The 22,723-nt window shown below is 39.7% G+C and overlaps 1 protein-coding gene across 1 annotated transcript in view; it reads left to right on the forward strand.

The window, feature by feature from the left end:
- The first annotated feature begins 4,049 nt into the window (after nucleotides 1-4,049).
- INTS4 (integrator complex subunit 4) overlaps nucleotides 4,050-22,723 on the forward strand; it is a 118,169-nt gene continuing 99,495 nt past the window's right edge. Inside the window, exons 1-2 of the mRNA XM_043580138.1 lie at nucleotides 4,050-4,329; nucleotides 9,052-9,246. Of these exons, the coding sequence (XP_043436073.1) occupies nucleotides 4,276-4,329; nucleotides 9,052-9,246 (249 nt within the window). The 5' untranslated portion in view covers nucleotides 4,050-4,275. The remainder of the gene's footprint in view (nucleotides 4,330-9,051; nucleotides 9,247-22,723) is intronic.

Here is a 22,723-nt window from a genome sequence, read left to right on the forward strand (position 1 = left end):
TAGAAACCCCAGAACTAGACCCACACACGTATGGCCAACTCATCTTTGACAAAGCAGGAAAGAACATCCAATGGAAAAAAGACAGCCTCTTTAACAAATGGTGCTGGGAGAACTGGACAGCAACATGCAGAAGGTTGAAACTAGACCACTTTCTCACACCATTCACAAAAATAAACTCAAAATGGATAAAGGACCTGAATGTGAGACAGGAAACCATCAAAACCTTAGAGGAGAAAGCAGGAAAAGACCTCTCTGACCTCAGCCGTAGCAATCTCTTACTCGACACATCCCCAAAGGCAAGGGAATTTAAAGCAAAAGTGAATTACTGGGACCTTATGAAGATAAAAAGCTTCTGCACAGCAAAGGAAACAACCAACAAAACTAAAAGGCAACCAACGGAATGGGAAAAGATATTTGCAAATGACATATCGGACAAAGGGCTAGTATCTAAAATCTATAAAGAGCTCACCAAACTCCACACCCGAAAAACAAATAACCCAGTGAAGAAATGGGCAGAAAACATGAATAGACACTTCTCTAAAGAAGACATCCGGATGGCCAACAGGCACATGAAAAGATGTTCAGCGTCGCTCCTTATCAGGGAAATACAAATCAAAACCACACTCAGGTATCACCTCACGCCAGTCAGAGTGGCCAAAATGAACAAATCAGGAGACTACAGATGCTGGAGAGGATGTGGAGAAACAGGAACCCTCTTGCACTGTTGGTGGGAATGCAAATTGGAGCAGCCGCTCTGGAAAGCAGTGTGGAGGTTCCTCAGAAAATTAAAAATAGACCTACCCTATGACCCAGCAATAGCACTGCTAGGAATTTATCCAAGGGATACAGGAGTACTGATGCATAGGGGCACTTGTACCCCAATGTTCATAGCAGCACTCTCAACAATAGCCAAATTATGGAAAGAGCCTAAATGTCCATCAACTGATGAATGGATGAAGAAATTGTGGTTTATATACACAATGGAGTACTACGTGGCAATGAGAAAAAATGAAATATGGCCTTTTGTAGCAACGTGGATGGAACTGGAGAGTGTGATGCTAAGTGAAATAAGCCATACAGAGAAAGACAGATACCATATGGTTTCACTCTTATGTGGATCCTGAGAAACTTAACAGAAACCCATGGGGGAGGGGAAGGAAAAAAAAAAAAAAAGAGGTTAGAGTGGGAGAGAGCCAAAGCATAAGAGACTGTTAAAAACAGAACAAACTGAGGGTTGATGGGGGGTGGGAGGGAGGGGAGGGTGGGTGATGGGTATTGAGGAGGGCACCTTATGGGATGAGCACTGGGTGTTGTATGGAAACCAATTGGTCAATAAATTTCATATATATATAAAAAAAATAAAAAAATAAAATAATGGTTTGTTTTACTGGCATTGCTGGCAGCTTAGATTAGATAGAATATAGTAATGATATAATAGCTGCTAACATTTATTGAAGGCACTGTTTGTAAGTGCTTTTCATTTTACTCAACACATTTGTATATGTGGTAGTCTCTGTGTTCTGGGATGCCTTTCTTTCTTGAAAATTCACTATTTAAAATTTTTTTTTTTTATATTTTAGGGGCACCAAGGTGGCTCAGTTGGGTAAGCGTCCAACTTCGGCTCAGGCCATGATCTCATAGTTCATGGGTTTGAGCCCCGCATTGGGTTCTGTGCTGACAGCTCAGAGCCTGGAGCCTGCTTTGTCTCCCTCTCTCTCTGCCCCTCCCTTGCTCATGCTCTGTCTCTATCTCTCTCTCAAAAATAAACATTAAAAAATGTTTAAATTTTTTTTTATATTTTAGAGAGAGAGAGAGAGAGTTTGAGAGAATGCAAGCAGGAGAGAGGGACAGATAGAATCCTAATCAGGCTCCACACTCAGCACAGAGCCCCTGATGTGGGACTCGATCCCACAAGCCTGGGATCATTACCTGAGCTGAAATCAAGAGTTGTACACTCAACCAAGTGGTGCCCCCCAAATTCACTATTTTAAAGCCAGCACAAAAATCATTTCCTCTGTACTTCCATGAGGCATTGTAGGAATGGAAAATTTTTCTTTCCTTCTAGTTTCTTTGGCTGGCCTATTAATTGAATTGACATAAGGCAGATCAACAGGAGAAAAACAAATTTTATATGTACAGGAGCCCCAAAGACATGAGATCCAAAGACAGTTAGGCAATTGAGGCTTATATGACATCCTGAGCTAGGGAAAAGGGGAAGAGGTCTGCAGCTTCCTTAAGAGGAGAAAGACAATTCACAGAAAGATGAGAGAGCAAATGTCTGGTGAACAAATGTTTGCCATGCTATGCAGATTAAGTCTTTCCAATAAAACATTATCTTTGGTATTAGCACTCTCCTGGTACAGGCCCTCTAAATTCTTGTAGGAAGTTAAGGGGACGGTAAACAGCCCTTCCTGAGTCTGTTGCACCTAGATTATCTTCAGTTAGAAATAATCCACATACCAAAATGTCTTATTTTGGGGTCATTATTCTGCTTCGCGCCCCCCCCCCCCCCAATCCTGAGGAAGTTAGTAGGTGTGTTTGAATCACATTCCTCTTATCCAAGGACAATTTTGATGAAGTGGGGGAGGAGGGGTCCAGAGCCAAGGACCAAGAAGGAATTCTTGAAGACATCTTTGGTGCAAAAAGGTGATTTTATTAAAGCACAGGGACAGGACCTGTGGGCAGGAGGAGCTGCACTGGGGTCATGATGGGTAACTCATTATACACCCTCAGGTTGGGAGGTGGTCAGGGATAGAATAAGTCTCTAAGGAATTTTGGAAGCAACGTTTCCAGGATCTTGAGGGGCTAGCTGGTGCTAGGGAAACACCGTTTATTGCCGATTAGTAAAACCTCAGTCATGAGACCCTTCGGATGTATATTGGGGGGGCATAAGCTTGGAGTATGATTTCAAGGATATATCTTCAGGCAGTTGAGATACAGGAAGACTTACAGGATCCTTAAGGTTGGGATAATGTTAGGCTAAGATCCTCTTTTGCTCCTAGCAAAGTGTTATCATCCAGGCAGCTGGGCTTCTAGAGGGAGGTCACTCTGCTGGCTTCAAGGACTTGTCAATGGGTTTATAGGCAGTAAGGGAATTTAATTTTTCATTTGCCTTAGGTTCCCACATTAACATGGCAAACACTTAAACCCCTTTTCTTTGTTCTTGGGTAGCCCGGAGTGTCTGAGGAGTACCACCCGGAGGGGAATGGGGCTGCTGTTGGCTTGTATTTTGCCCTCAGTTTGTTCCATGCTCCCTCATCACTTTGATCTCTAATTATTAGTTTGGGTGTCTCTTCTCCAAGTTACACTGTAGGACCTTGAGGGTAAAGACCATCTTTTACGTGTTTTGGGGTCTTCTGTATTTACCACAGCCTGCTTTTTCTAAGCATCCACATGAAAGAAGGAAACAATGAACAGCTAAAGTTTAATGAAAGAGGTAAAACTTGACCTTGGGTTCCACTTACACGTGAAATACATCTTACAGTCTGCCGAATGTTTCTGCATTATCTCATTCCATTGTCACTACATCTAGATCAGGTTAGGTGTGAGCACATTTGTAGTTGATGCTCTTTGCTCATTATGTGCCAGTCATAGTCTGAAACTTTGGTGCTTGACCCTTGACCTCAGGATTCTTTCCACTCTCCCTAAGCTATCAGAGGAAGGTTTGATTCCTTAAAGAAGGGTAAATTTCAAACAACCGGAATGAGAGAGCAAGAAAAAAAATCCCACGCCAGGAGAAGGGGTGGCACACAGAAAAGGAGAGCTCGATAAAGCTACAAGCAGCAAACGTGAACGGCAAAGGACGATGGGAACGCCAGCTGGGCCTCTTTTCCCTGATCGCTCAAGTGAAAGTTCTCACGCAGCTCCAGTTTTGCCTCTAGCTCTGGATCATCTAGCCTCTGCCCTTTCTCTATATACTTCCACCCTCCTTTAGCTCGGCTCGCCAGTCTTTCGACCACCTGCAAGCCCCCAAAGGCTCCCATTGGCTCCTCCACCCTTCCAATCCAGTCTCCTCCCACCAGAGGCACCGCCCCCTCACGCTGCGCCTTCTTTTTCGTTCCGCAGGGGCCGGAGGTGTAGGCGGACAAATTGGGATGCACCGCAGCAGGGCAGTCAAGCAGCCGGAAGAGGCCTCTCTTTCCCAGAGCCCCACTGCCTTGTGGGACTGTGGCGAGTTCCTCAGGCCTAGACAAGTTTTCCGGATTCCTTCACCGCCCCCCCCCCCACCCCGCCTCCCTTGTCGAGTACGGAAGCTGAGAAGGTCCGCGGGCAGTCATGGCGGCGCACCTAAAGAAGCGAGTGTACGAGGAATTCACTAAGGTGGTTCAGGTAATTTACGGAAGGAAAGGTCCCGGGACCAGTCCCGGGCGGGGAAGGTTATTCACCTTCCAGACACTTTGCCAAAACAGGCGCCGCAAACCTGGTTCGAGTGCCGACTACTCAGATGGGCTCTCTGAAACTACACTTAAGTGGGCGTGTTCGTTTGCAGCTGCTGTCGTAGTCATTATTAATATGTGCAGTGTGACACTTCTAAAAAAATAAAATTATTAGCGAGGACAAATAGCACTTTACAATTTACGAAGATGTCTTATCCGTTATTTCAGTTTATTCGGGTTGCATTAGCACCTTCGTTTTACACATATGGACTTGAAAGCTTCTTGAGGGATAAGAGGATTCAGAGCCAATTTACTGGTAGAGCCCCTCCCGACTCCTATTTCAGAGAAAGCGCCCCGGGACGAGTTGGTTGTATGCAAAACTAAGGGGTTGAAAGAGGAGTCTTTAGAAATCTCAAAACCCAGCCAAAGCAGGTGAGGGTCACAGGCTGCATAGGGGCAGAACTCTCCATTGGTGGAACAGCTTACCTAGGAGGTAGGGCAAAGTACTTTCTTCCTTTGGAGTTAAGGACAGGTGAGCTGAGCCCCTGTCAGAGCAGTGATTCTCCACGTGTCTCCTCATAGGTGTTGCGAAAGTCGAGGTTGATCCCAAGTTATCTTGAGTGTGCTGCTTCTTCGACTTTTTATGCAAATCACCTGGTGATCTTGTTAAAATCTAGATTGTACTCAGTGGGGTGGGGGAGGTGAGGCAATAATCTGCATTTCTGACAAGCCCTCAATTGATGCTGGTAGACCAAAAGCCTCCTTAGATCCGTAGGGTACCCCTAGACCCTTAGACTTCGAGGGTAGCAAGACTTAGACCATCCAGCAGGAAACTGTCCTTAAACATTTATATCATTCCTTCATGTAAATGAGTGGTACTGTGTATCAGGTATACTGAAAGGTGTTGAGCTACAAAGCCCAATACAGGTCAGGGTCCTTCTCCTTTAGGAGCTCACAGACTAGTGGGAGAGACAGAAAAACGTATCTGTGATTATAGTACAGAGGGATGATTCCATTGAAAAATCAAGTTTTTCTTCCTGTTTTCACTTATTTCACTTACCACATCTTTGTAGCATATTCCCACTGTAGGGAAGTTATTCTCATTTTTTTTTTCTTAAAATAACTTTGAGATTTAACGTTGACACTTTGTTGCTTCATTTTATGTGAAATTGGTTTTCTTGAACTTTCAGAATGAGTCAAGATTCAGGAAGTTTTTATTTTTTATTATTTAAAAAAAATTTTAAAGTAATCTCTACACTCAGTGTGGGGCTTGAACTCACCACCCTGAGATCAAGAATCTCATGCTGCATGGACTGAGCCAGCCAGGGCCTCCTCAGGAAAGTTTTTATTTCACAGAGCTCCTTCTTTTGTGGTTTGCTTTCTGGAATTTTCTGGATCTGTTTCCCTTGCCCACTTGCGCGCGCGTGTGTATATGTGTGTGTGTGTGTGTTATGATTTTTTTAAAAAATAATTGTGGTAAAATACATATTTTAACATTTTAAACATTTTTAAGTATACAGTTCAGTGGCATTAAGTTCATTCACTTTGTTACCCAGTGTGATTTCCTTTCTTCCTATTGTTGTATTGTGCCCACTTCTCAAGACTACTTGCCCTTCCTCCAGCATGTCATGTGTTTACACTTCTCCAGACTCTTATACCTGTTGTCTCTTTTACATGGAATGCATGTCATTTTCCCCTTTATTTTTGCTCTCACATTTTGACTTCAAGACACAACTAAAACCTCAGCAAGAGTTTTGTCTCTTCCTCCTCTGCTTCTGTAGCAAGCACTCTGTACTTGTTTGTCTATTTGTACTTACCCCTCAGTGCTACTATAATTACTAGTTATTGACGTTAAAAATAGTTATTTTACCAGCAAAAATGTATTTTTTGGGGAATAACAGAGAACTGCAATTCGGCGCATGCAAGTTATGGCAAAACCATAGGCAAGTCCAGCAAACCAAGGAGAAGCAGGAAGTCAGGAGAGGGGTTTTTTTTTGTGGGTTTTTTTTTTTTTTTTTTTAATGTTTGTCTATTTTTGAGTGAGAGAGGCATAGAGAGAGGGACTCTCTGTGGGCTCTGCATTGACAGCAGTGAGCCCGATGCAGAGCTCGAACCTAGGAACCATGAGATCATGACCTGATCCAAAGTCCTATGCTCAAATGACTGAGCCACCCAGGCACCTCCAGGAGAGGTTGTTTTGAAGGGAAAGTCTAGGGTGATGAGAATTTCTCCTTAGCTGAGTTGCAAGGGTGGTTGATTTCTTGTAGGAGAGGTCATGTGCATCTTTCCCTATTGGGGCCTATAACTGAAGATTCTTTCCTGTTGATTCTTCTGTTGGACTCTATAATGGACAGTTCTTTCCCTAGTTGACTCTTGAGTAGTACTGTTCCTCCTTCTGGCCTCCCCTTGTATCCTCCCTCCTCAACTTTAATGAGTTTTCGCTTTATTAACTTTACACAGTGTGCATATCTCCCTACCAGTCTGGCCTATTTAAGGACAGAGATAATGCCTGCTTCATCAGTGTCCCCTGTTATGGGCAGGAGAGTCTATGTTGTATGTTGTATGAATGGAGGTCTCAGTTCTTGGATTTTCCATAGAAAGATTTATGTGGTGATCCAAACTCGAATAAAGATGATCAGAAGGAATGTAGCAAGCACAAAGCAGTTTATTAAGGACAGTACACTTTCAAGAAGGCAGTGTGGGCAGGCCCAGAAGTGGTTATTCCACTGGAGCTAGAGATGTCTTTTTGTGTTTGCATAGGTTATAGGTCATAGCTAGGGCTGTCTCCAATTGAGGTTGTTGCCAGTCATCTGAGGGACTCCTCCTACCAATTGGGGTGGGGGTTTGGGCCCTGCAAGGTTCTTGTTGGAACTGTAATGGTTTATAATGAAGGTATAAATTACTCTGGGGCAGAGGTTGAAGAGGAGAGCTGCAAGTTCTGTACTTGTGGCTCTGTCAGCTTCAGGGTGTTGGAAGCCTTAGACCAGGATGTTAAAAGTCATAAATTCAGGATGTTGTGCCCTCAGGCTTCTAATGTGTCATCTGTTTATCACTGCCTTTGCCTCCAGCTCAGGTCTAACTTCTCCATCACCCCTGGATAGACCATAGGTCCTGGCTCACTAAACTGTTACTGATGGTTGACTGATAGCAGATATTGGTTTGTCTTTCCCCTTACATACTCTATAGGGAAAAAAATCTTTCTCAGCTTTTGTACTGATTGGAGCCTAGATAACACTGAAGACTGAGTTTGTGTAGAATAGGATAGGAATGAGTAAGGATTTTAGGAAAAGAACTCATTTCTTCATTCTGCATGAATCATTACCATACAGTGATGAAATGAGATCTTAGTGCTTCTGTCTTTCCCTCTGCTATAAAGGTAAGGAGGGAGAGAGAACTGGTATGTAGTTAGTGCTTATTTTGTATTTGTACAATTAAAGACATAGACTTCTCAAATATCCATACAGTATAGGTATTGTGTATTCCCTTTTATAGAAGAAGGAGAGGCCTCCCTGACTAGTAAATGGTTACCGAACCCAAATTCCTCTGCTTCAAAACCCTCGGTCTCTTAAAAAAACAAAAAACAAAAACAATAAAAAAAAACCCTTTTGGTCTCTTTATCATGCCATACTATGTTCCTGACTAGAATAATCCTAATCTTTTCTCTGTAGATACGTACATTTGTACATTGTAAAGAGGGATTGCTCAGGATATCAAAACGGTGCATTAGATGTTAAGGAAAATTATTGATTACAACATTTGCCTTATGTTAGTTATGATGTTTTCTATACCCACCCACCAGGGCCTGACTTAAGCCCTGGAGTGACAGGTTCCCTTTTACTGAACTTTTTGGCACTCATTATATGTAACAAATGCATCTAAAAAGCTTCTAATTATGCACCATCCTTGGGAGAATCGAGAAAATAGTTACTCAAATAATTTTGTGTGTCCTGTGGTTCAGATGATGATCCCTAGTTGAGAAAAACAGGTAGTAGTGTCATCATTCTCATATTGCAAATAATAAAGGTAAACATTGTAACTTACTTAGAACAGCAGCAGAATTAGACGCAACTCCTAATGCTGAATAATTATTCAGTAAAGAAAAATTTGTTAAGTGACTACAGTTTGCAAGGTATTTAAAAATTTTTTTTATATTAACCATCCTTTTAATAAAGGCAGAATGCTTTGGGTAGTCATTTGGAGTAAGGGGAAGACTTTTTACTCAGTGTAAGCTGCAGACAGTTCCCATCAGTTCCATTTTTCTCAGGAGGGAAGCTGAGCCTGCTGGGTGCCTCAGCATAGTCGGTATATATTTGTAGAATTGAGATTTCTTTTTAAATAAAGAATGGAACAGATCCTTTGTATGTCCTTTTAACCCTAAAGTTGCAACAGTCCTAAGAGATAGGCAGAACAAAATGTTAGTGGACTTACTTCACAGAGAAAGAAACAGACTTGGAGAAATGAAATAACTAGCCCAAAGTGGTAGGAGCTAGTGAAAAGGAAAATGGGGACTCATAACCTTGTCTCCAATCTAGCGCTCTTTTTTTGTGTTCATTACACTGCTTTTTCCTAAAGTTAGGTCTATTAGCTAAATACATTAGTTGGTATAAGGAAATAAGGCAGTGTTAAATTTGCAGACTCTGTGTTTTCATGTCTTACCTTCCCTACTCCCTTGCAGCAACAGCAGGAGGAAATTGCAACCAAGAAACTCCGATTGACAAAACCAAGTAAATCTGCAGCACTCCACATAGATCTGTGTAAAGCTACCTCCCCAGCAGATGCTTTGCAGTACCTGCTCCAGTTTGCCAGGAAGCCTGTTGAAGCAGAAAGTGTGGAGGGAGTAGTCCGGATTCTCTTGGAACATTATTACAAGGTAAGATGGTCTTGAGGATCTGATGGAAGTATGTGTAAGAATTTTATCACGTCTACAGAATGGGTTAGTATTGCAAAATAAGTAAGAAGGTGTTCATTCAGCAGTCTTGTAGTGAGTGCCTTCCATGTGCCAGGCACTGTAGATGCAGAGATAAAAAAGATCCAAATCCTGAAATGAAATTCACAAGATGTATTTATTTTTCAGTTTATGTAAGTAAGGGGGAAGAAATGATTTCCAAATATTTGAATCACAGATGAATCAGAGTTTTAAACTTCATTATGAAAATTATTAAGCCTATAGAAACGTAGAGACAATACTATAATGAACTGCCAAATACCCATCTCTGGGATTTAATAGTTAACTAATATGTTGCCAAATTTGTTCCCTTTATTTGTTTTCCTGAAGTTTTTTTTAAAGTATGATATTTTTCCCTAAATTGTTCAGTAGAATCTCAAAAACAGTAGAGTAGATCAATGAAACCAAGAGTTGGTTTTTTGAAAAAATAAACAAAATTGATACACCTGTAGCCAGGCTTCTCAAAAAGAGAAGAGAGGACCCAAATAGATAAAATCACGAATGAAAATGGAATTATTACAACCAATCCCTTAGGAATACAAGCAATTATCAGGGAATACTATGAAAAATTATAGGGCAACAAACTGGACAACCTGGAAGAAATGGACAAATTCCTAAACACCCACACACTTCCAAAACTCAAACGGGAAGGAACAGAAAATTTGAACAGACCCATAACCAGCGAAGAATTTGAATCAGTTACCAAAAATCTCCCAACAAATTAGAGTCCAGGACCAGATGGCTTCCCAGGGGAATTCTACCAGATATTTAAACAGAGATAATACCTATCCTTCTGAAGCTGTTCCAAAACATATAAAGGGAAGGAAAACTTTCAGACTCCTTCTGTGAAGCCAGCATTACTTTGATTCCCAAACCAGACGGAGACCCAGCAAAAAAAGAGAACTACAGGTCAATATCCCTGATGAATATGGATGCAAAATTCTCAACAAGATACTAGCAAATCGAGTTTAACAGCATTTAAAAAGAATTATTCACCATGATCGAGTGGGATTCATTCCGGGCTGCAGGGCTGGTTCAATATTTGTAAGGGACTTTAAAAAAAAAATTATTTTGAGAGAGAGAGCATGTGCGTGTGTGCGCACACCCGCACACACACACATGCATGCATGGGCTCGGGAGAGGGGTGGAGGGAGGGAGAGAGAAAATCCCAAGCAGTCTCCATGCTCAGCTTGGAGCCCAACGTGGGGGTCAGTCTGACTGACCTGAGCCGAAATCAAGAGTTGGATGCTTACCGACACCTGGGTGACTCTGTTGGTTGAGCCAGAAATCAAAATACCAACACTATTCACACATGGCATTGGTCTTTTTTAATCTAGAACAAATTTATTGTTTTGGTGACATTGATCTGATAAACTCAGTTGTTTATAAAGTGTCTTCTGAATTTGTTTACTTGCTTAGGGGTTAACTTGGTTCTATATCCCTTTTATTTACTAGGAACTGAAAGTTAGACTTAGGTTAAGCACATTTTTGAAATTTTTAAGAATATGTTATAGATGAAGATTTGTATTTCATATTGCATCTGTGAGGATGCATGTAATGTCTTCAAATGTTCACTTGCAAAAGCTTCTTTTTCCCTTCAGTCTGTTCTTCCTGCAAACTATGATTATTTATGTCTTTTACGTATGATATAAAGTATCTTTTCCTTTACACATATAATGTTCTAGCTTAACCAGAAATGTTTGCAGTTGTCCAAAGACTTTGTGGGTTTTCAGAAACCCATGTCTTTTCACACACTGTTCCACCAGCCTAGAACCCCTTTCTTCCTCCCACTGCCCTGTGATCTGGTCTGCCACTTTCTCTGCCAAACACATCCTTTCCTCAGAGTCTTTCACTTATGTTTCCTTCTGCCTAGAACACTTCCCTCAGATGTTCGTATGTCTGCTTCCCACACTTTGTTCAAGTCTTAGCTCAAATGTCACTTTTCCATTAAGGCCTTTTTTTTGTCCCTGTATTTAAAATTGAAACGGCCTTATTCGATAGCACTTACCAACTTCTTATAATCTATATAATTTTCTCATTTATTTTGTCCCTTGTCCATTTCCCCATACTAGAATGTAAGCTCATCTTGAACAGAGATTTTTGTTTTTAACTGGATAGTTGATTTAAATTGACAGTGTGTGGTAAAATTAATATTTGTTGAATGAATGAGTGTATGCTTTTGTAAGACTTTTTACTCAGTTAACAAGTGGTTATTATATATCCAGCACTTTTCTGGATACTGGACACGTCTGTTAGCACATTTATTAGCTCTAAGTATTGCCATTTTCATCATATATGTCTCTGTCCTTCAGACTTTAAGCCCCTAAGTTCAGAGACTACAAATCTGTTTATCTCTGTCCCAGTTCCTGGCAAGGTCCCTAGAACACTGTAGGGTGTTAATAAATGCTTCCCACATATTTACATGAATTAAATCTGGGTTTCTGTTCTCTAGTTTTCAGACACTTAGTGATCTGTTTTCTTAGCAGTATTTACCTATCTATTATATGATTATATAACTTTGCTACCACTAATCATCTGTAATAATACTTCTAAGAACAGTTAGCATTTATATAGTGTGTTGGAGTTTAGAAAGCTCTTTCCACATGTAATATTTTATTTAATCTTGATGACATCACCATTGTTATATCTGTAATCCAGATGAGGAACTAAGTTTGGAGCAGTTTAGTATACAAGGTGACCAGCTAAGTAAATGGAGGGTCTGGATTTAAATCTGGTTTTTTTTTTTTTTTTTTTTTTTTTTTAAACTTTTTGTCATGAAACATTTCAATTATATACACAAGTAAAGAGAGCAGTTTAATTTCCATGTACCCATTACCCAGCTTCAACAGTTACCATTGTGTGGCCAAACTTGTTTTATTCCCATGGCCCCCACCCCAATTCCTCCACTCTTACCTCTCCACCAGATTCTCCCTGGTATCATACCATTTTGTTCATAAATTTCAATTTATATCTCTAAACACTAAAGATTTTTTTTTAAGGCTTATTTATGTGAGAGTGACAGTGTGAGTGGGGGAGGGGCAGAGAGAGAGAGAGAGAGAGAGAGAGAGAGAGCGAGCGCGCGAGAGAAGCAAGTTCCATGCTGCCAGCACAGAGCCCCATGCGGGGCTTGAACCTACCAAACTTTGAGATCATGACCTGAGCCGAAACCAAGAGTCGGACACTTAACCGACTGAGCCACCCAGGCACCCCAACAATAAAGACTTCTTTTTTTCAAAAAAAATTTTTTTTAATGTTTTATTTATTTTTGAGACAGAGGGAGACAGAGCATGAGCAGGGGAGGGCCAGAGAGGGAGGGAGACACAGAATCAGAAGCAGGCTCCAGGTTCCGAGCTGTCAGCACAGAGCCCAACACGGGGCCTGAACCCACAAACCGTGAGGTCATGACCTGAGCTGAAGTTGGACGCTTAACCAACCGAGCCACCCAGATGCTCCAAGACTTTTTTAAAAGACATGATCACAATACCATTGTCATGTCTAACAGAAAAATTGAACTCCGATCTTCTGATGTCATACCTCAGGCTCTTTAACCAGGCCATGCTGCTCATAGTAGTCTAGCAGATTGTAGCCCGAAAGGAAATGAGGAGAGATGCCAAGTGCATCCAGTTCTAGATTGATGACCATAGTGGTTTTTTTTTATCCTCTCTTCTGTTATCCAGAAATGTGGTCTCTTATATTTTAGTAGATAAACTAGTTGGGCCTCTGTTTCTGTCCTCCAAATTTTTCTTCGGACAGGTAGCAGTATTTGGACTTCTTTCATGTGAGAGGTTCTTCACTTACACTATGTACTCGATGCTGTGGAGAATGTAGAATTGTGAGACATGTTCCTTGCCCTTTAGGGGCTAGCAGTATAGTTGGTAGATGGTAGAACAAACAATATATGTAGTAAGTAGTAAGGCTAAAGTTAATCATTTGTTCATTTTTTTTTTGTTTTCTCAAAATGCCCTAAATACTAACTCTGTGCTAGGCCATGTGCTTCATGTTGGAGATACAGAGATGATTATGTGATCCCTGATCTTAGTCTAGTTGTGTAGGTAACACAATAAATGGATAATAACAACACAGTGTCATAGGTGCTATGAAATCTGGGACAGGTTATCATGTGACCTCGAAGAAGAGGGTAATCAGTTTTACTCGGGAGCAGGAGTCTAGAAAGGCGTTATAGAGTAGTAGTGATGCTTGAGATGAGTATTAAAAAACAGATCTGGGCCAGTTGGAAAACAGGAGGAAAGGCATTTTAGAAAGAAGGAGCAGTTGTGAGCAAAGGCATGGCAATGTGGAATAGCGTGTCACAGAAGAAATGCAGGTGGCTCTTTAAGAGATAAGACTAGAAATATTGAAAGGCCTTGTATTGTGTGGGTTTTGTTTTAGACATGTCACTCTGGGATGCAGGATGCAGGAATTGGATAAGGGCAAGACGGGTGTTAGGTGACCAACTAGGAGACTGGCCAGTCTGTAGCAAGGTGATGAAAGCCTGAACCAGGAGAATTTTAATGGTGAGAAGAGCAGTTATTAGAGAGGGTTTCCCTGGAGGCAGTTTGTTTTAAGCTTAGATGTTGAGGGTACCAGGGGATAATTTCAGAAAGTAGAGCTGAAGTAAAGTATCCAGATGGATAAAGAATGTCAGTGGTCAGATGCTCTCTTCTTTTTTGTCTCATTCTTGCCTCCTTGCCTCCCTCTTACCTGCTAGGCTCAATTCTTCTGTTTTCTCTGCAGCTCTCTTGTGTTGGGAGGTCTGTGACTCCATTCCAGATTGTTGAAAGGCTCCTCCTGTCCTCTCTGACTGCAAATTATTTTTGACTAGTATTTGACTAGTCTATTGTCTCTGAAAGACAATTATTTGATTCTGTGATATTTCAGTGATTTGAAGTCTGTAAAAGAATTGGCTCTTTTTTTTTTATATTTAAAACTGAATTGAGGCTCTCCGTTCACTCTCCAGTCTACCTTATCTCAGGAAATATTACCATTATCAACATAGACCCTTAAGTCAGAAACCTGAGAAAGATGGTTTACCCTTTCCTTTCCCCATATTCCCTTCCTCACCAAGTCTTGTTGATTTTACTTTCAAAATATATCATGTTTCCACTGTTACCTCAGTAATACAAGTAACTATATTTTAAAAAATTTACGATGAAATGTAACACATAAAGAAGAATATGTAGAAAAACCTCATACAGCCTATTGATCTGCCACAGCATGAACACACTGTGAAACCACGATCCAGGTCAAGAAATTGGAATATTACCAGCTTTCCATAAGCCTCCTCAAACTCCCCTCTAATGATTTACGTCTTTCCCAAAAGATCACCACCACTGTCCTGACTTTCAGGGTATTAACTACCTTTAAAAATTTTTTTTACCATTAAACCTGCACTCCTAAATACAATTTATTTTTGTCCCTTTTTTTTTTTAACTTCATATAATTAGACAATACAGTATGTATCTTTTTATGTGTGGCTTTTGCTCAAAATTCTACATATGGTGTTCATCCTTATTGTTGATGGTAGCTGTAGTTCATTCATTTTTACCACAGCAGAAGATTTCATTGTATGAATATACCCTAATTTATTTACCCATTCCATTATTGATGGACATTTGGGCTGTCTCCACTTTTTAGCTATTACAAGAAACAGTGCTGTGAACATTTTTGTACAGGTCTCCTGGTATGTATGTCTTACATTTCTGTGTTTTGTATAGCCTGCAGTGAAATTACTGAGCCAACTTTTTCAAAGTGGTAGTACCAGTTTATACCCCCGTTAACACTGTGTGAGAATTCCAATTGCATGTATTTGCCAACATTTGGAATTGTTGATCTTACTCATTTTGACAGTTTCTGTGATGTGTGGTATATCACTGTGGCCTTAATTTGCATTTCTTGGATATCTGATGAAGTGGAGCAACTATAATATGTTTAATTGGGTAATGCCTGTTTATGTCTCTTGCATATTTTTCTTTTTCCTTCTTGTTTTGTGTAGATTCTTTATATTCTGGGTGCAAGTTCTTTAATGGCTTTAATGGTTATATGTGTTTCAAATATCTTTTTCCTTTCTAATCCCTCCCACCTTTCCCTCTCTTTTTAGTCCCTTAATGTTGTATTTTGATGAAAAGTTCTTGATATGTCCCAATTTGACAATCTTTTCATTTATTTTTGGGCTTTTCTTATCTGATGTAAGAAGGGTTTGCTACCATGAGCTTATTGAGACATTTTGTTACATTGTTACTAGAAGCTTTATTATTTGCTTTCCACACATGGTATTGATTTGTGTGTATGTTGCTTGAATATATGGAAATCCAGATGTCCCAGCACCATTTATTGAAAAGAATGTCCTTTCTCCATTGTTCTGCAGTACCACCTTTGTGGTAAATGAAGTATCTGTATGTGGATATTTCAGGGCTTTCTGTTCTCTTCCATTGGTCTGTCTATTCTTATGCCAGTACCATGCTGTCTTAGCATAGCATTATAATAAATTTTGACATCTGGCAGGACAAGTTCACTCACTCACCTTGCTCTAAGAATATCTTATTCTTGATCTTTTCATTTCTTTATGAATTTTGAAATCAGCTTGTGAAATTCTGCCCCAAAACAAAATTTGTTAGGATTTTGATTAAGATTGCATTAACTCTATAGTTCTGATGACATATGGGGATTGACATTTTATAGTATTGGGTTTTCCAATCCATAAACATGGTACATCCCTATTTTAATACTGTTTTATTGTTTTCTGCATAGAGGTTTTGTGTATTTTGTTGGTTATTCCTAGATATTTAATATTTTATGTTATTATAAATGATAATATTTTTAAAATATCATTTTCTTTTATTTTTTTAATGTTTATTTTTGAGAGAGAGGGTGAGCGGGCAAGGGGCAGAGAGAGCAGGAGACACCGAATCCGAAGCAGGTGCCAGGCTCCGAGCTGTCCACACAGAACCCGACGCAGGGCTTGAACTCACAGACTGCAAGATCAGGACCTGAGCTGAAGTCAGATGTTCAACCAACTGAGCCACCCAGGCACCCCTAAAATTTCATTTTCTAGCAATACATAGCTGATAATCAGAAATGCAATTGACTTCTATTTATTAACTCTTATGTCTTATAACCTTGCTAAGCTCATTTAACAATTTTAATATATTATATGTAGGTTATTTTGAATTTTTACAAATCATATCAGCAAATAATGACTTTGTTTAATATTAATATAATGATATCAGCTATCTTTTGGTTATGGTTTGCATGGTATACTACTATCTTTTACTTTCGTCTTTTTTATAGCTTTTTTGTTTTAGATATGACCTGTGAACAACATGTAGTTAGTTTTTAAAAAAAGTTTTTTAAATTGATCATTTAGTTCATTATGTTTAATGTGATTATTGTACGTGGGTTTAAAATCTACCCTCCTTATTAAATGCTTTCTATTTGTGGGGCACCTGGGTGGCTCAGTCAGTTAAGTGTCTGACTTCAGCTCAGATCATGATCTCGCAGTCTGAGTTTGAGCCTTGCGTCGGGCTCTGTGTTGACAGCTCAGAGCCTGGAGCCTGTTTCAGATCCTGTGTCTCCCTCTCTGTCTGCCCCTTCCCTGCTCACGCTCTGTCTCTCCCTCTCTCAAAAATAAATAAACGTTAAAAAACAATTAAAATGTTAAAAAGTGCCTTCTGTTTGTTTTACCTGTTTAATGTTCTTTTTTCTCCTTGTTTCTTGCCACCTTTTGAACTAATTTTTTTTTTTTTTTTATCCTTTCCACCATCCCTCTTTATTAGCTTGGGAATTATACATTCTTTTATACTTTTTCACTGGTTAAACTAGCCATTACAACATGATTTTTTTTTAATTTGAAGTGAAATTTTAAAAAATTTATTGAAGTATAATACAATGTGAATTCTAGACCTATCCAAGTCAAATGTTATATGGCACAGTTACCATTTTGGACAGTGTGAGGACTTACCTCCTTTTATCCATATTCCTGCCTTAAATGTGAATGTAATTGTATATTTTAATTTTCCATTTTTCACTCTGTAAGACAATGTTATTTTGTACAGGCAATATTCATTTAGATTTACCTACATAGTTATCATCTGCTCAGATGTATTTATCATTGTTTTTTTTTTTTTCTTTCTTGCATCTGAGACTATTCATCTGGGATTATTTTCCTTTTGGGTGAAGACTACCCTCTGATATTTCCATTCATTGTAAGTTTATTGACATTTGTTTTTGCACGGAAAAGTTTTATTTTACTTCCATTCTTGCAGAATTTATTTATTTTTATTTTTATTTTTATTTTTATTTTTACTTTTACTTTTACTTTTCTTTTCTTTCTTTCTTTCTTTCTTTCTTTCTTTCTTTCTTTCTTTCTTTTGTTCGTTCTTTCTTTCGAGAGAGAGAGAGAGAGGGTGCAAAAGGGGGAGGGGCAGAGGGAGAGAGGGAGAAAGGGAATCCTGAGCAGAGAGCCTGGTGTGGGCCTCAATCCTCATGAACTGTCAGATCATGACCTGAGCTGAAATCAAGAGTTGGACACTTAACTGAGCCACTCAGATGCCCCAGATATCTTATTTTATTGTATTGTCTTCTCTTCTGAATTTTCATTCTTTTGTCTCCTTGTGCTTCGTTCTGGACATATCATTTATTCACTAGTTCTCTCTTCACCTTGTCTAGTTTCCTGTTAACCTGTCCATTTGTTCTTAATTTCGTCTGTTGCTTGTGTCAATTTTATAATTTCCTCTTTTTTTCTTAAATTTATTTAATTTACATCCAAGTTAGTTAGCATATGGTGCAACAGTGATTTCAGGAGTAGATTCCTTAATGTCCCTTAGCCATTTAGCCCATCCCCCCTCCCACAACCCTCTGTTTGTTCTCTAGATTTAAGAGTTATGTTTTGTCTCCCTCCCTGTTTTTACATTATTTTACTTCCCTTCCCTTACATTCATCTTTTTGTTTCTTAAATTCCTCATATGAGTGAGGTCATACGATATTTGTCTTTCTCTGAATGACTAATTTCACTTAGCCTAATACCCTCCAGTTCCAGCTACGTAGTTGGAAATGGCAAGATTTCATTCTTTTTGGTTGCCAAGTAATACTCGATTGTATATATATACCACATCTTCTTTATCCATTCATCCATCGATGGACATTTGGGCTCTTTCCATACTTTTTGGCTATTGTTGACAGTGCTGCTATAAACATTGGGGTGCATGTGCCCCTTCAAAACAGCACACCTGTATTCCTTGGATAAATACCTAGTAGTGCAATTGCTGGATTATACGGTAGTTCTATTTTTAACTTTTTGAGGAACCTCCATACCGTTTTCCAGAGTGGCCCCACCAGTTTGCATTTCCCATCAGCAGTGCAAGAGATCCTCTTTCTCCACATCCTTGCCAACATCTATCGTTGTCTAAGTTGTTGATGTTAGCCATTCTGACAGGTGTGAGGTGGTATCTCATTGTAGTTTTGATTTGTATTTCCCTGATGAGTGATGTTGAGCATTTTTTCATGTGTCTGTTGGCCATCTGGATGTCTTCTTTGGAAAAGTGTCAGTTCATGTCTTTTGCCCATTTCTTCACTGGATTCTTTGTTTTTTGGGTGTTGAGTTTGATAAGTGCTTTATAGATTTTGGATACTAACCCTTTATCTGATATGTCATTTGTGAATATCTTCTCCCATTCTGTCGGTTGCCTTTTAGTTTTGCTGATTGTTTCCTTCACTGTGCAGGAGATTTTTATTTTGAGGAGGTCCCAGTAGTTCATTTTTGGTTTTGTTTCCCTTGCCTCTGGAGATGTGTTGAGTAAGAAGTTGCTGCAGTCAAGGTCAGAGAGGTTTTTGCCTGCTTTCTTCTCAAGGATTTTGATGGCTTCCTGTCTTACATTTAGGTCTTTCATCCATTTTGAGTTTATTTCTGTGTATGGTGTAAGAAAGTGGTCCAGGTTCATTTTTCTGCATGTTGCTGTCCAGTGTTCACAGCACCTTTTGCTGAAGAGACTGTCTTTATTCCATTGAATATTCTTTTCTGCTTTGTTAAAGATTGTTGGCCATATGTTTTGGGGTCCATTTCTGGGTTTTCTATTCTGTTCCATTGATCTGAGCGTCTGTTTTTGTGCCAGTACCATACTGTCTTGATGATTACAGCTTTGTAATAGGTCTTGAAGTCCGGGAGTGTGATGGCCTCCAGTTTCGGTTTTCTTTTTCTTTTATTTATTTATTTATTTATTTATTTAAATTTTTTTTTCAACGTTTTTTATTTATTTTTGGGACAGAGAGAGACAGCATGAACGGGGGAGGGGCAGAGAGAGAGGGAGACACAGAATCGGAAACAGGCTCCAGGCTCCGAGCCATCAGCCCAGAGCCTGATGCGGGGCTCGAACTCACGGACCGCGAGATCGTGACCTGGCTGAAGTCGGACGCTTAACCGACTGCGCCACCCAGGCGCCCCTCGGTTTTCTTTTTCAAGATTGCTTTGGCTATTCAGCGTCTTTTCTGGTTCTGTACAAATTTTAGGATTGTTTGTTCTAGCTCTGTGAAGAATGCTGGTGTTATTTTGATAGGTAATGTATAATTTCCTTACTTTTTAAAATTCTAGTTCTCTGGTGAAATTCTCAATTTTGTTCTTATAATTTTATCAAAATTATGTTTTTAACAAAATAAGCATAATTTTTTTTTCAAATTTTTATTTAAATTCTAGTTAGTTAACATACAGTGCAATATTGGTTTCAGGAGTAGAATTCAGTGGTTCATCATTTACATACAACACCCAGCACTCATCCTAACAAGTGCCCTCCTTAATATCCATCACCCACCTGGCTTATCCCCCACCGACCTTCCTCCATCAACTCTTAGTTTGTTTTCTGTCATTAAGAGTCTCTTATAGTTTGTTTCTCATTCTTTTTTCCCCCTCCCATATGTTCATCTGTTTTAGTTCTTAAATTTCACATATGAATGAAATCATATGGTATTTGTTTTTCTCTGACTTATTTCAATCAGCATAATACATCCTAGCTCCATCCATATTGTTGCAAATGGCAAGATTTCATTCTTTCTGATGGCTGAGAAATATTCCATTGTGTATATATACCACATCTTCTTTATCCATTTATCAGTCAGTGGACATTTCGGCTCTGTCCGCAGTTTGGCTGTTGTTGATAATGCTGCTGTAAACATGAGTGTATGTACCCCTTCGAAACTGTATTTTTGTATCCTTTGGGTAAATACCTAGTAGTGCAGTTGCTGGATTGTAGGGTAGTTCTATTTTTAACTTTTTGAGGAAACTCCATACTGTTTTCCAGAGTGGCCGCGCCGGTTTGCATTCCCACCAACAGTGCAAAAGGGTTCCCATTTCTCTGCATCCTCGCCAACATCTGTTGTTGCCTGAGTTGTTGATGTTAGCCATTCTGACAGGTGTGAGGTGGTATCTCATTGTGGTTTTGATTTGTATTTCGCTGATGATGAGTGATTTTGAGCATCTTTTCATGTGTCTGTTAGCCATCTGGATATCTTTGGAAAAATGTCTGTTTGTGTCTTCTGCTCATTTCTTAACTGGCTTATTTGTTTTTTTGGGTGTTGAGTTTGATAGGTTCCTTACAGATTTTAGATACTAACCCTTTATCAGGTATGTCATCTTTTCCCATTCCATAAACCACCTTTTAGTTTTGTTGATTGTTCTCGTAAGCAGAATTATTTTATTTATGTAGTTAGCTTTGAGAGAGATAGAGGGACGGAGGGAGGCAGGGGCAGAAGGAGAGGGAGAGAAAGAATCCCAAGCAGGCTTCATGCCCTGATGTGGGACTCAATCTCATAACCCGTGCTGAAATGAAGAGTCAGACTCTCAACCTACTGAGCCACCCAGGAGCCCCCGAGCAGAATTATTTTAAAATCTGTGGCTGGTAACTCCAGTAAATGGATCCCTGTGGCTATGTCTTATCATTTCTCTTCATGTTATCTGATCTGCTAGCATGCTTTATTTCTTATTAGGCAGTGTATTTCCAAAATTGTTTGTAAAAATAATTTAAGACTTAGGATGACTTATTTTAATTAAAAATTTTTGTTTTAGGGAGAGTGAGGGAGAGGGGCAGAGGGAGAGAGAGAGAGAATCCCACTGGAGCCTCATGTATGGCTTGATCCCACGACCCTGGGATCATGACTTGAGCTGAAATCAAGAAGCGGACACTCAACCAGCTAAGCCACTGGGGTCCCAGGATGACTTATTTTAATCCAGAGAGTATTTGTTTCTATCTAGAAATCCAAGAAAACTTTTTCTTTTCAGGAATGAAAATGATTCAAAGCTGAGCTGCAGTCCCTCCCAAAGTCTTTGTGTTTATTTCACTCTTACTTATGCTGTTGTAGCCTTTCGGGGTCCTAATCCAAAGTGATGGGGTTTATTAGGCTGCCCCTTTTCACCCTCCTACCCTTAGCCTTATGCTCTGGCCATTGCACCCCGGCCTCACCTGGCTGTCGGAAGCACTGATTACTTTGCCACTCATTTCTCCATTCCCTCATTTCCCTGGTTGGCAGAAGCCTGAAGAAAAAGCAGCGCCACACTCTAGGCGAACCTGCCTGGGTTCCTTCCCTGCATGATTCTTCTTTAACTTTTCATGTATCTTTTAGTTTTCTAATACTTTCAAATACACACGTGTATACATACCCACACTTACATATGTATACGTGCATACATATATATGTATGTGCACACACACTTTTTTTTGACATCCATAGTACTTTATAGTTTTCCTCAGCAGAAAGATTGGTCTGAATTCTCTAACCTTGCCCTTAACAGAAGTGGGAGTCTTGCTAATGTCTTTGGCCGGACTTGTAATATACCCTTAATCTGTCCCTCTGTCTACTTTTGCCCCTTCCACTCCAAGGAATTGAGGCTGGATTGATATTTCAAATATTCAGATCTGTTAATGTCATTCTCCTGTTTATAGTTCATCGAAGGATTTTTCTTGCTCTTTGGACACAGATTATCCACTTCTTTATTCAACAGTGAACAAATGTGTGTTGAATTCCTGCTGCCTGGTAGGCACTATCAGAGATACTTGCCATAATTCTCAAAAAAGATGTGGTACCTGTTTGTCTCTTTAGCCTATCTCATGTCTGTGTACATTTTAGCCACATTGCCCTTTTTTTTTTTTTCCCAGTTCTGGAAGTTGTGGTATTCTTTCATGACTCAGAGCATTGGTTCATTCTTTTCCCACTGCCTCAAAATAGATCAGGATCTCTTTGACCATAATATGTAGAGTTATTTTAAAGTCGTGTCTGATATGTCATATGCTTTCAGAGAACTCTTTTTACTTTGCCACTTTGTAATTATTAAGTGGACATTACTTGATAAATGTCTACCTTGCCCATTAAACTTTTCCACAAGGGCAGTGTATCCCCATGGACTCAAATGGGGTGGCTCCTA

Source organism: Prionailurus bengalensis, chromosome D1 (genome assembly GCF_016509475.1).
Source record: "Prionailurus bengalensis isolate Pbe53 chromosome D1, Fcat_Pben_1.1_paternal_pri, whole genome shotgun sequence".
In the NCBI taxonomy this organism is placed as follows: domain Eukaryota; kingdom Metazoa; phylum Chordata; class Mammalia; order Carnivora; family Felidae; genus Prionailurus; species Prionailurus bengalensis.